A 13,398-nucleotide genomic window follows, 5' to 3' on the forward strand; every position below is an offset into this window, starting at 1 on the left:
GTTACCAAAGTATTACAGGAAATCTTGGTTTAAAATTTTAAAAGGTTTCTATGGGATCCCAGGAACAACCGCGGTCACTCCTACTGCCCCAGAGCTGGGTTGCTATTATGTTAATTGACTTCAGGAAGGCCTGAGTCATCACAGCTATTCCCTCCTTCACTATTTTGTAACAATCACACTTATTTCCTTTCATGAAATCTACCAAACGAATCTAATCCTCATTTCTCCCACCCATCTTCACCCTGAAATGTGCATCCTAGATCCTGCATGATTCTTTTGTGGTCTATTTTGCATTTTGACCTTTGATAAGGGGTCCAATTTTTTCAGACTGATAGATTCTGGTCTCCCTAACATACTTATCAGATGTTTGGGGACAGGAAACATGCACTCTAGGCCCTATGGATAATACAAGGAATATAATTTAATACTAGGAGCAGACTCTTAATTGCCAATATGTTTTTTATTGATTAGTGAATGAATGAACAAATCACTAGGTCAATCATCTGTTTTTAATAGATTGTCCAAATTAAGAATTCATCCAATAGTTTTATCCAAGGTTAAAATTAAGGAATGTTAATCAAAGATTTTATACTGAGCTGAAAATGAGACTCCCCTAGAAGTTAGTTAAAAAGTTTCTTTTTAGGTCTCATTTCTGGAAAGCCTAAAGATAAAGGGAACTTCAGTGCTTCCTCTCATTTAAATCATATTAAAAATTAGAGAATGAACGTTGTTTCCTTTCATTTTAGTGCACTGATAAGAAGTACTCAATACATTTTTTTCCTGAAGCAAACTACTTATATCTTTTTAATGGTCAGGTTATTACTTTTAAAAAAGTGTAACTTAAATGTATTTTGTGCTTCTGGAAGATATATCTTTATAGACCTAACTTTCTGAAGCAAAGATTATGTTTTTGTCATCATTGTATCTCTCACCAATGTCTGTTATGTAATACATGCTTGTCATATAAATCAATGAACAATCAGGGCAGAAACTCTTATTTAACCATTAACTACTTTTATCCCTTTCTGACATTTTCACATTCAAGGGAATACACATAATAGTCTCCCTTAATTGCAGGATAAGCAATGATTAACTACTCTTAGGATAGTGAATATTGTTGCAAAACCAGGTTGCCAATAATTGAGACTGAGCTAAGTTTGTGGAGTGAACTTCAATTTAACTCTGGAGTCAGAAAAACTGCTATTGAATCATTTTAACATTGTTTTCTCTGTTTTATATACATGGTCTGCAGGGGTGAATAGGACCTCTTTCAGGACAGGTAATCTCATCCTTTCTCATCTTTCCGAGAAGTGGAGCAGCTTAGGATCCATCACTTGTATTTCTTGTATTTCTGGACTCTTCCGGTACTTAATTTACAAAGATGAAAAATCTAAACTTCACTTTAATGTCTAACATTAGTGAGTCCAGTATCTATTTAGTTAAGAAAATGAGGGTTTAATCATGTTGTTAAAGTCATGGTGAATCAGTGGGTGGATTCTATGTTATCTATGCCCTCAGAGAATATCTTGATGCTTCAGAAGTAAACCCAATCTTTATCAATGTAAAACATTTAGTAGACTGGATATGTAATTCAACATTGTGGGTTCAAGGTAGTGCCTATGATATTATTGATTTTCATGTTTCATAACCAAAAATCAGTATTAATTCTAGTTAATTTTGTAGCTCTGATGTCTATTCAAATAGAGTAGAGATAAATACACATTGAAATATTTCATAAACAAATGTTTACTTTAATCTATAATCCTGAAATATAGGACAGAAATTCTGATTTATAAAGGCTTTTTTGATATCAATCAGTGACTTTTGTTAAATCACATAATCATATTAAAACGTGTTGATTAAAAGAGTTAAAATATTTAAACAGTCCACAAAAATCCAAATGAATCAAATTAAGGATATAAACATTTCAGCTTCAGATAAGGTCATAATCATGATCAACCTAACTGCAGTGCAAATTCACCCATTAGAACTGTCAGATGTGTGTCACTACTTGGAACTGTTATAACTTGTGCACTTAAAGAAGAATTTTCAAATATAGCTTGCCTGTAAGAGCTCCAATCTGGGCATCATTCTCTGCAAAGTGTTACATGTCTAATAAACCAATATATGATTTGGCCACAAGTAGACCTAGTTTGACAAGTTTTATACTTCCCTTTGGTAAAATTTGGATGTTTAGTTTCTTTTTTCACTTACCTATATTTGTTTATCAGGTAACAACAGGACTGGATAATACTATGAGAGTAACCCTTTCTTACTTAAGCTTTAATGAAAACTAAGAATACTCCAACGTCAGAATAGTAATGAGAATATACAGGAATAGCCAATTTTACATGTTATGAAAAGCATTGGCAATCATTTACATTCATGTAGAAATATTAATTTTTTTAGATGGAAGTCTCATGGGATTCTTTGATTCTTCTAAGTGCTGAGTAATGACAGTCATACAAATTAAGCAAGCTAGGATCATATATTGCTTAATATCCAATAGGTAAACATCAAGATACAATATTTCATTTTTTATTTTTAAATAATACACTTAAACTTTTATTTTCCACATCAATTATAAGTTACTATTTTAAACATTAATGTGCCAAACTAATAGTTCTTCTTTCAGAAATTAAGTGTGAGTTAATTTTTCAATAAATAATTAATCACAATAGAAAAAGGGAGAAAAAAGTCACTTTCTAATAAGTTTTTCACAAGGACACTTGTCATTATTAAGTTAGATACATTTTTAATAAAATGTAATCAGTAAGTATTGTACAATGTTTTGAGAAAAAGGCATGTTGTAATTTAATTTAATCAAAAGGAGGATTTTTTAAAAAATATAACTTCAAGTACAGATTAAATCAAGTACAGACTAAATCAAGTACACTATTTTGACCTCTAAGGTCAGTCTCTTGTTACTAGCTGTTAACCTGTATTAAGAGTTCTGGCCACCTAACACAAAAAATTTTAACATTGGAAGAATGGAAGTGATGGCTTGCTTGACCAAAGTGACTCACTACCATTAGAAAGGAACTGTTGATGCCATCTTTTTAAATGAGGAAGATGGCAAAATCAAAAGTATTATTCTCATTATGCTGCATTATCCAAAAAATCATTTAGTGTTTATAATGAATATGTTAGTTATAAAACATTTTAAATAACAAATAGCAGGACTCTAAATTATCTACTTGAAATGGCAAACAAAACAAACAAAAGAAACGTTTATGTCATGATAGCCTATCTATTCCTCAGTAGATTATGAGTACCCCAAAGATTTTGTGTTGGGACTACTTTGTTCTAACATTAAAGATATTTGGAGCCTTTTCTTCCATTTAATCACTATCTTACTGAAAATGTTTCTCATGAGGACTGTTTATTTCCTGGATAAAATCACAGCTGAGTTCCCATTGAAGTCATCCCAACATGCTTACTCAGATGGTCCCTACACATTTTTGACCCCTTCCTATCCCTGGTATTAGAATTTAGTATATCACTTCAAGGCATGAACAGTGTTTCGTAAGGGACAGTCAGAGATTTATTTTTAAAGGAAATTGAAAATTATAATAATGTGAGGGATGGGAATAAATAAACCAGTTCCTGCTTAGATTGTATACTACTGTACTCAGTCCACCTGTTTGCTAGATAGACTAGTAGATAATATACTTGATCATCACTTTCCCTCAAATACTTTTTTATACAGGAATTTGGAAAATGAGATATTCAGAGAATAAAGAAACTAAACTCATGTCTTTCCAAGTCACTGGGAAAAACAAGTCATTATCCTAATGAGCTAAAATCTCATGCTTTCCTGAAAAAATTAATACACAATAGAGAAAATATTCTCTCTATTCCCAGTGTATACTTTTGTGGAATTGTGTTTAGTGTGAATAGTTATACATCTTGGATCCTATATTATATGATACTGTTCCTTAATATATAAGACCTTATCTTTCATGAATCTGGAGTGCCAGAGAATAAAATAAAGTATAATTGTGGCATGTCATTGCTCCTTTGAAAAAGCCACTTTTATATTAGGATTATTTAATAGTTTTCATAGCAGCAAGAGAGTAAACTGGCTCTAAGTGGCAAAGTAATTAATATTTCTTAATGACCCATTGAATTGAATAGAACAATTTGATTATCATACTTGTGCACAAAACTGGTTTTAACAGCAGAAAATAAATGGTGCATATAACAGAGCCCTCACAACAGTTTGAGAGTTATCGCTATGTTCACATGGTAAGGAACATCCGTTCATTTTATAGAGGTGGAAGGACCAAGAGCTCACGATTCTCCTCCTATATAAGAGTCTGTAGAATGTGATACGTTTCAATAATAAACTCAGGAGAAAATTGCCCAGTTAGATAGAAGTTAGAAAAAAACAATTCACAATGGACAGAGGAGTCAAAAGACGAAGGAGGTGGACTCCAGACCTATATTCAGAGTGAGCATAACATCTAAAGATAGATGTCTATTTTTGTTGTGGTTTTGGTGTACCAAATACACTCCTTTTTTGGCATAGGAATTTTAGGAGTAAATATAAACAGAATCTCCAAGGCAATTATATTCTAAATGCAAAATATTTTTGGTCAATTGCTAAATAAAGTGATGCCCTTTTCCCTAAAATGAAGCAGATAAAAATTATACTCATGCTGCTAACAGCCAAAACATAAACATAACATTCCAATTATATATATTATTATCACATTAGAACATCCTTTCAGAAGTTTGCACATGAATAATGAATTGCTTTAATTTGCAGATTACCCTTCAGAAAAACAATATTACACTAAACACAGAATTATGAAAAATGTACCCTCACTGGGGCAATGTTTAAAAAGGAAAAAAAAGATTATTATTTTTTTTTTAAAGTGGGGAGAGAAAGGTTGTCTGCAAGAGTTTTTCAAACACCACCTACATTTCTCCTTTAGGCTCTTAGCATATTCAAAATTCTTTAACCAAACACAGAAATTAAATAATCCATAAAGGCATGCAATGTTAATTTCATTGAATATAATTTCTATTAGTATCTATATAAGAAAATTAAGCAGCTAATTTTATTTTTAAGTTAGGGTTGTCAGACTTGCCTGACCATGCTTTATATGACTCAGCATAAGAGCAGCTGTGCATGTTTTTATTTTACTGCCAATGGATGGGCAAGGAACGTAGCTGAGTAACATGCAGGCCAGTCAAAAGTCATTTAGACATTGATTGTATTTATATATATATACAACTTGCTTGGGTAACCTGGGTAAAAGTGGTGGCACGAGCCTCTGGCTGGTTATAAAACACCAGAGCTGCGTTCCTGATGGTTCCAGCTTGATTTTACCCCTGTGAGAAGTAAGAATGGTAAGCAGTGAAGATCACCATAGACAGTACCAAATTATACTTTGAAAAATTATCAAACACGGCTTCAACATTATTAAAAACTCTAAAAGGAAAATCAGTCTTTCAAAATCACAAAAGGAATAGCACTAAATACAGTTAAAAAACATAGTAAGAGTTAAAACATACTTGATTATGACATGAATTTTACATTGTATACTGGAGAGAATCTTTAGAAAGCTAACAAAGAACTCCACAAATTTGGTAAAGGCATGGAAGAGAACTTAATTTAAACACCCCCAAACTCTAAGACCACTCAGTCTACCCTAGAAAAAGAAATGCATTTTGATTCCAAAACCAAAAAGTATTTCATTTTTCCTTTTACTTTAAAAAAAATCATTTAGAAAGGAATAGTAAGAAGCTTCAGGCCATTTTTTAAAAACTACTCTATGTATGCCCAATCCCAACTCACCAATTTAAAAAAAATGAACAAACAAAAATGACTAGAAGATAGACACTAAGAAGGTATTTCAGAATGAGTGTTCAAAATTCTTGGAAAATCATTTCAATTCTCTTTTGCTTTCTAGTACAGCTACCAGATAAAATTCTGAAAGATCAAAACCTCTGTATATTCTCTTCCAGACTGATCCTAATTCTTATTCATTTATAAATTTATATCTAGAATATTTGATTAAAGTGACTATTCTTCAAATAATAAACTTCGACACTAAAATGACAATCTCTGTCATGGGAAGATATTGAAAGGAATTCAGAACCCAGTTAAATAGTTTCTTTTACTTCCAATGGGCAGATCAGTTCTTTCCCAAACTCTGAGTCCATGATATTATTTTGGAGTAAAACTCAAACAGAGTTAGTGCCAATCAAACAGAAAACAATACAAACAGCTTAATAGTCAACAGAAAAACTAGAAAGAGAATGGATTTTCCTATTATAACCTCCACCGTATTGGACATTCCTGTGTCAAACTTAATGGTTTGAGGTGAGGCCAAATGCATGCTACTTCAGAGTATAAAACCTCAAAATTCTTAAAAATTAGGGATACTGGATATAAGTTAACTATACTCTAAAAGGCACGAAAACTTAGCTAAAAGATAAAACTAACTTATGGCCTCAACATTTGACTCTTTATAATTTAATCTTACTTTATGTGACACCCTAAACTTACACACATGTGTAAATAAAAATCTAATTTCTCTAGTACAAGGGAATATCCACTATTAGATACAATGGCAAAATAATGATAAAGCGCTACATTAAAATTTGAATAACCCAATTCTCTTTTCTAACTGCTGACTTCCACTTCTAGAAGTACACAATATGAGAAATTAGGCACCATACTTTCAGTATAACTCAACTAGTTATGTTCATCCATTTTTTTATTTTTATTTTTTGGTGCTGGGAATTGAATCCAGGGCCTTGTGCGTGCAAGACAAGCAGTCTACCAACTGAGCTATATTCCCAGCCTGAAATTTTATTTAAATAGTCAGTAATATCTTAAACCTTTTTAGGTTTAAGATATTACTGACTATTTAAATAATAGTCTAATTAGTAAAAATCTTATTTCATTGAATTATAGCAATTCTTTTCTCTGGGCTCTAAGGTTTTACCCCTTCCCTCTTAAATCTCATCAGTTATTTTGTGAAACTGATAACTATGGCTCTGTTATTTATTCCTTAGTTTTCAGTACTTATATTTAAACATTGCCAGAACTTCATGCTGAACATCTACTTCCACCTAACTCTTGAATTAGCAATACTGTCAACTTTTTATAAACAAGAATGGAAAATACCACATACTTAGCAATTTTATCAAATAAATACAGAAATGTAGACTAAAATAATCTAAAATTCTCTTCTTTGAAATATAGTTTTCTTCATACTATTAATGCTTCATAATTATTATGACTGTGCTAAACGACTTAAATTTTATGTTTCAGTGCCTCAGGCTCCCCCATATCTTCTTTCTTAGAATGAGAATAGTAATAGAAGCCTTTAGCTTGCTTCCTTGGTAAACAATTAAAATAAGGAAGAAGCAAATCTTTGGTCTTGATCTGTTATTTTTGTTGGTCTATGTTAATTACTGGGAATCTTATTTCATTTTTGTATAATTAAACAATTAAATATTAAGATTTTAAATTCTTTTTTTTTTCTATTTATCTCCTACTCTGCACTTACAAACCTGTAGATGAATAACAAAGCAAAAGCAAACCAAAACATACTCTGGTATTAACACTCTTGTAAATCAAGGAATACTTTAACTACAAAGACTTTTACTGAGATAGTAAATTCAGAATTTTACATTTTATAATGCACCAATACTTGTTTGTTTAAACAGCATGTACTGGATTCAGTAGGGTTAAAATATGTTTACCATGATTCCTTATCACAAACTTCTTTTCCTTAAAAAGAAAAAAAAAAAATTTGCTTCAGGAAACAGAAAACTATGAGTAAATATCAAGCCAAGATCCCAGGCAGTTTTCCATGAAAGGCATATTTCATCAGAGGCAAAAATATAACAAGATGAGAACTGGAACTATCATTCATCAAGCACTTTTCCAGTATATACAAAACTGGGTGAGTTATAAGGAGGAACACACATAAAATTGAAACATTTTTATGAATCTAAAATTATCTTAAAATAGAAAATTGATATTATTCACATACTACCAAGTATTCAAAAAATTGAGTATTTGAGAAACTGAGGCAGTCTATCATTTCTTTAGCTATATTTTAATCTATCATTAATTTATCAATTGTCATTTTGCCATAGGAAATGTACCAAACCAATACATAGTTCGTATTTTCTTGTGTAAGAAGGAAACACACAATTAAAAAATATCTAAGGGTTTTAATGCAAAAGAAATGCATAATATCAAAATATCCCCATATTTAAAAATTCCTACCTCTTTGCTTTCCTCCATATCTGACTCACTGCTGAACTCCTCAGTATTTAAATTTTCAAAGTCAGATTCTCCAACAGCAATGGGCACGGTCACAGTGAGGCTGGGGTTGTTTATGAATGACATGTAGTCACTCTCATCAACGACATACTTTTCTACACTGCTGCCTATGCCACTAGTTGTTCCGTTTCCGTCTTTGAGATAATTGAGGTCTTTGCCTATTTCTATAGTGGTATGGTTGGAAATACAGCTGTCTTTTTTGTTATTTAGATCTTCAAGAGGTTTAATTTCATCTAAAGCTTTCTGCTTCCTAACAAAGGCTTTCTGAATGAATTCACGTATTTTTCTTTTAACAAAATCGATTCCTTTCTGCATTCTTCCCACAGCAATCTGGAGGTTGTTCATTTCGTTATCATCATCAGTGGCTGCAAGATTGTCAGAACTGAAGGAGCTCAGGAGCAAGGCCAGGAAGAGGTTCAGAACCTGAAATAGCAAGAAAAGAGGTGATCACAAGACTCTGCTGCTTCAACTTTTTAAGTTTTTCAGATTGTTCTTTCACCTTATTTTATGTTAGGCATTTAATCTAGTTTATGATAAACTATGAAAAATAGTAAATGTAATAAAAAATACCTGGCCAGTATAAAATAATACCATTAGTACTATTTCCTTTTGAGTAGTTGAAAATCACAGAAGCCATTCTTGCATGAAACTTCTATAATCAATTCAGTTCCCAAGGAGAAATCTAGGCAACTACACAGTGTCTAGATTTATTAGGGACTGTAGGTATTTTGACCATGTCGGCTGTATTTCCTAGGACATTGATAATTTAATATAAATGTATCCCTAAAACCAAAAACTATTCCAATGTACTTAAATATGATTTGTTTTTTTGTGACTTTGTACCATTTTTTTTCACCTAGATAAGTTGCTAAATTAGAAAAAAATGTATTTATGGCTAGATCAAAAGTCCTAATTTTTGATTTAGGAAATCGTAGCCAAAATATTTATAACACAGTTAGGAATACTATAAAGAAATGGGATGTAGCTCAATTGGTAGAGAACTTGCCAGGCATGTGCAAGTTCCTAGTTCAATCCTTAACCCCCCCCCCCAAAAAAAAAAAAAAGAAAAAGAAATGATTATAATAATGATGGTAATAATGAATTAAGGATTGTGAAGTTGAAGTGTTGTTATGTAACTCTAAAAGTAAACAGCACTGACTTTTGAGTAAATGAAAAAAAAAAAATTGGCTCGGGTAAGGGGTGCCTGGGATTGAACTTAGGGACACCTAGCCACTGAGCCACATACCCAGCACTATTTTGTATTTTATTTAGAGATAGAGTCTCACTGAATTATTTAGTGCCCCATTGTTGCTGAGGCTGGCCTTGAACACACAAGCCTTCTGCTTCAGCCTCCTAAGCCACTGGGATTACAGGCATTCACCACTGTGCCTGGCAAATTAAAACATTAGTGGCAATAAATCCACTGTGTAAACTCAAAATGAGAGAATTTACTAAGGAATCAGGCATTTCCAGGGGCACGAGCCTGACAGACAGACAGATATATATATATATATTTTTTTCCATGTCAGGATTTGATTGGCAATGTCCATAAGTCCTGTATGTATTTAACCATACAGAAAAAATGGAACATGGAGCAGTAAGGGGACCAAATGCAGAAAGTAGCAGTACAAAATAGAAATCCTGAGAAAGGTTTCAGTAAAATTCAGCAAAGTAGTTATATCTAGGAGAAATGCAGGCCCAAAATAATGTTGAAAAGAAGGAACCCAAGTTACCCTGAAGGAAGAGACTTTTCTGATCCTTTTCACAGACCAGATCTCAGGGAGATAAGGATAATTTTTCTAACTATAAAATCTGTAAGAATTTATAATTAAAAATCCAGTTAGAACCAGTCAGCATGGGCCAAATGACCTAAAGTTGTAAAGGAGTGGGGACTTGACATCTGATGTCATCTTGCTGTCAGTAAAAAGTAAAAAACTGGGCAGAACTCTCTGGAAACTTCTCTAGGACCCCCAATAAAATTGTCCCCCTCCTCTCTGAGAGGACCTACTGTCTCCTTTGAGAGTGTACCCTTTCCCTATTCCTTCAATAAACTCATGCTTGTTACTCTTGAGCAACATGTCTGAAATCTTTCTGACTTGACTGTAAGAATCAGGGTTGGGAGAGGGAGGGGTTTCAAATTGCCTTAGTTTTCTAGAAGACCCCAGACCTGTAACATTTTTAGGGTAAAGTTATGATGCTTTGATACATCTATACATGTAAATGTGTCTTAGAGTCAGGTTCTAGAGCAGATAATAGCGTTTTGTAAAAGCTGCTTTTTACTGAGATCTCAATAAGTACCAGTCCTTGTGCTAGGCATTTTTATATTCCTATGATTTATTTCTCAGAACAATCTCATGAATTATTATTATCACTATTTTATAGATGAGAAAACTGAGGCTTCTGTCTACTTTAGGTGACTTGTCCAAGATCACAGTTAATAAGTAGTTTTTTTTTATTGTGTTAAAGGTGTACTTTTTTTTAATTGATTTTTTAAAAAATATTTTTCATCTCCTTCTTTGGTACCTTGAACATTGTAAATACTTAGTTTTCGGCGGATACAACATCTTTGTTTGTATGTGGTGCTGAGGATCGAACCCGGGCCGCAAGCATGCCAGGCGAGTGCGCTACCGCTTGAGCCACATCCCCAGCCCCTTTAATTTATTTTTTTAAAAATAAATGACAGCAGAATGCATTACAATTCTTATTACACATATACAGCACAATTTTTCATATCTGTGGTTGTTTATAAAGTATTTTGACACCAGTTCGTGTCTTGCACTTTGGATAATGATGTCTATCATATTCCACCATCCTTGCTATAAAAGAGAATAAAATCATGGCATTTGCAGGTAAATGGATGGCACTGGAGAAGATAATGCTAAGTGAAGTTAGCCAATCCCAAAAAAACAAATGCCAAATGTTTTCTCTGATATAAGGAGGCTGACTCATAGTGGGGTAGGGAGGGGGAGCATGGGAGGAATAAATAAGTAGTTTTTTATAGTTAGAAAAATTATCCTTATCTCCCTGAGTTTTGGGATCTGGTCTATGAAAAGAATTTGATAATCTAATTCTGAAATCTTTATTCTTAATTGCTGTGTTTGCAAAATCAACAAGGAAACAATATTCCATGTGCACTCAATGCTATTCTACCCCACCCTTTCTCTTTCAATGCTGGGGATAAAACCCAGACCTCATACATGCTAAGCAATTGCTCTACCACAGAGTTACGTCCCCATTCCTTGATATTTACTTTCTCTGAATTCCTACTGCACTTATGTCACTATCATAAAGCTTGCCATCAATTTTCTAATTGCTTCTATGATCTGTTATAAATTGATAATTTAATGTTATTTCATTGTCAGGAAAAAATAAATGTTCCTCCAACCTACAACTTTTCTTTCTCATATTCAAGAGAGTCCCCTCCCTCCTTTGAAAAGCAGTCCATCTGCATTGATGTTGTCCTAAAATTTTTCTTGCAAATACCTTCTTGACACCATTAGTTCCACAAATTTACTTGATTTAACCACAGTTTTACTTGATATAACAGTGGAACATATCTTTCAGAATTAGGATGCTGAGTAACAATCAATTTTCTATTGCTAGAAAAGTAACAATAGTGATCTAAGGACAGTTTCTTTACCTATAAAATAAATATTATAATTTTCTCAACACCTGTTTATGGGGTTGATATGAGAATTCAAAGAAAGAATCCCTATGGCTCTCAGCACAGTTCCTAGCACACAGTGGGAAAGTTTAGCTATTACTATCATTGTTACCATTATCCAACAAACTCTCTACAATTTTCTACCTTATTTTCTTAAAAATAAAATTTTATGTGAGCCAATCTAATCTCTTTGTTTAGACCTCCTTCATTATTGAAAGCTATATGTGTAACAGCTGGCCCAGGAGTTTGGTGTGATCAACAGTAATCTAAGGGAACAGAGTTAGACAAGCTCACTCAGGAATTGAAATCCTGAATCCTGTTTCACAAAGGTGCATGGATAGAGGACTAATCACTGAGTGCAATGAACTTCCTCATATGTTCCCCCAATTTAGTCTCTCAGAAGGAAAATGCTCCCAGATTGAAATTTATTGCACATAATAATGATTTCTCCATTCTGATTCCCACCTTTTGAGAGTAGCTCCTGACCTTAATCCTGCCTGCCTGCTATTGCTCCTTCTTCACTTAGAGAAAATGCTATCCACTACTTCTAAAACTAGCTGTCTTCAAAAAATCACATTCTCTCTCTATAGCACTTGCCTTTCACCTATCAAAGGATCTCTAGCCACAGTGCCAGGAAACCAAGAATGGCTCCTAAAAACCCTGGGGAAGTGCAGACTGTGGCCCCACCTCTCTCTTGCCTGTAGAGGAGGCCTGACTTTGATTATTCACAGATACTGGGGTGGAGCCTTGTCAGGCAGTTGACATCTTAAAAAGAAGTTACACCAGCTTCTTACTGAGTGATCTTTCCCTCTTTCCAGTAAAAATGGGAAGGAAGAATTGTAAGAGGCAGTGTATCAGTTTATTCCATCTTACTTAAGGAAGTATGATATGAAAAAAAATCCTTAACAGTGGTAAACAGGTTGGACATTATCATCTTAGCTACTCCACAAATGTATCCAGAACATCACAAAAACATTTTTAAATTGATAATGGAAAAGAAAGGAGAGCCTTTAATTTTTTCTCTTAGAGGCATAAAATTTAAATTTTTGTGACTACATAAAAATAACTATTTTTATGTGTTACAGCAATACAAATTAATATTAATGTCTCATATATAATATAGACACTTGATACTTTCTGAAATTATCTTTATACTTGAATTCTCTATCCAAGTACATATTAGAGAGATGTTTTATTTCAGTAAACTAATAGATGATATGTGATATGGTAAGTTTCTTTCTCTTTAAACCCACTCTGCATTCTCTAGCTACATTATTCTTATCAAAATATCATAGCTCATTTTCAATTCCTGATAAAAAGCCATCTGTAGTTTTGAATTGCCTAAAGGAAAATCCACTTTATTATGCACAGTCAGCCATTTCGTAAATTAGACTCTACACAATCTGGCCCTAGCTTACTT

The 13,398-nt window shown here is 33.1% G+C and overlaps 1 protein-coding gene across 5 annotated transcripts in view; it reads right to left on the minus strand.

The window, feature by feature from the left end:
- LOC114101143 (sodium channel protein type 2 subunit alpha) overlaps positions 1-13,398 on the minus strand; it is a 92,640-nt gene that overhangs the window by 26,565 nt on the left and 52,677 nt on the right. For all 5 annotated transcript variants that reach the window (XM_027946044.2, XM_071619383.1, XM_027946038.2 and 2 more), the window contains exon 16: positions 8,258-8,737. In XM_027946044.2, the coding sequence (XP_027801845.1) occupies positions 8,258-8,737 (480 nt within the window). The remainder of the gene's footprint in view (positions 1-8,257; positions 8,738-13,398) is intronic.

This window comes from Marmota flaviventris, chromosome 11 (genome assembly GCF_047511675.1).
Source record: "Marmota flaviventris isolate mMarFla1 chromosome 11, mMarFla1.hap1, whole genome shotgun sequence".
NCBI lineage: Eukaryota > Metazoa > Chordata > Mammalia > Rodentia > Sciuridae > Marmota > Marmota flaviventris.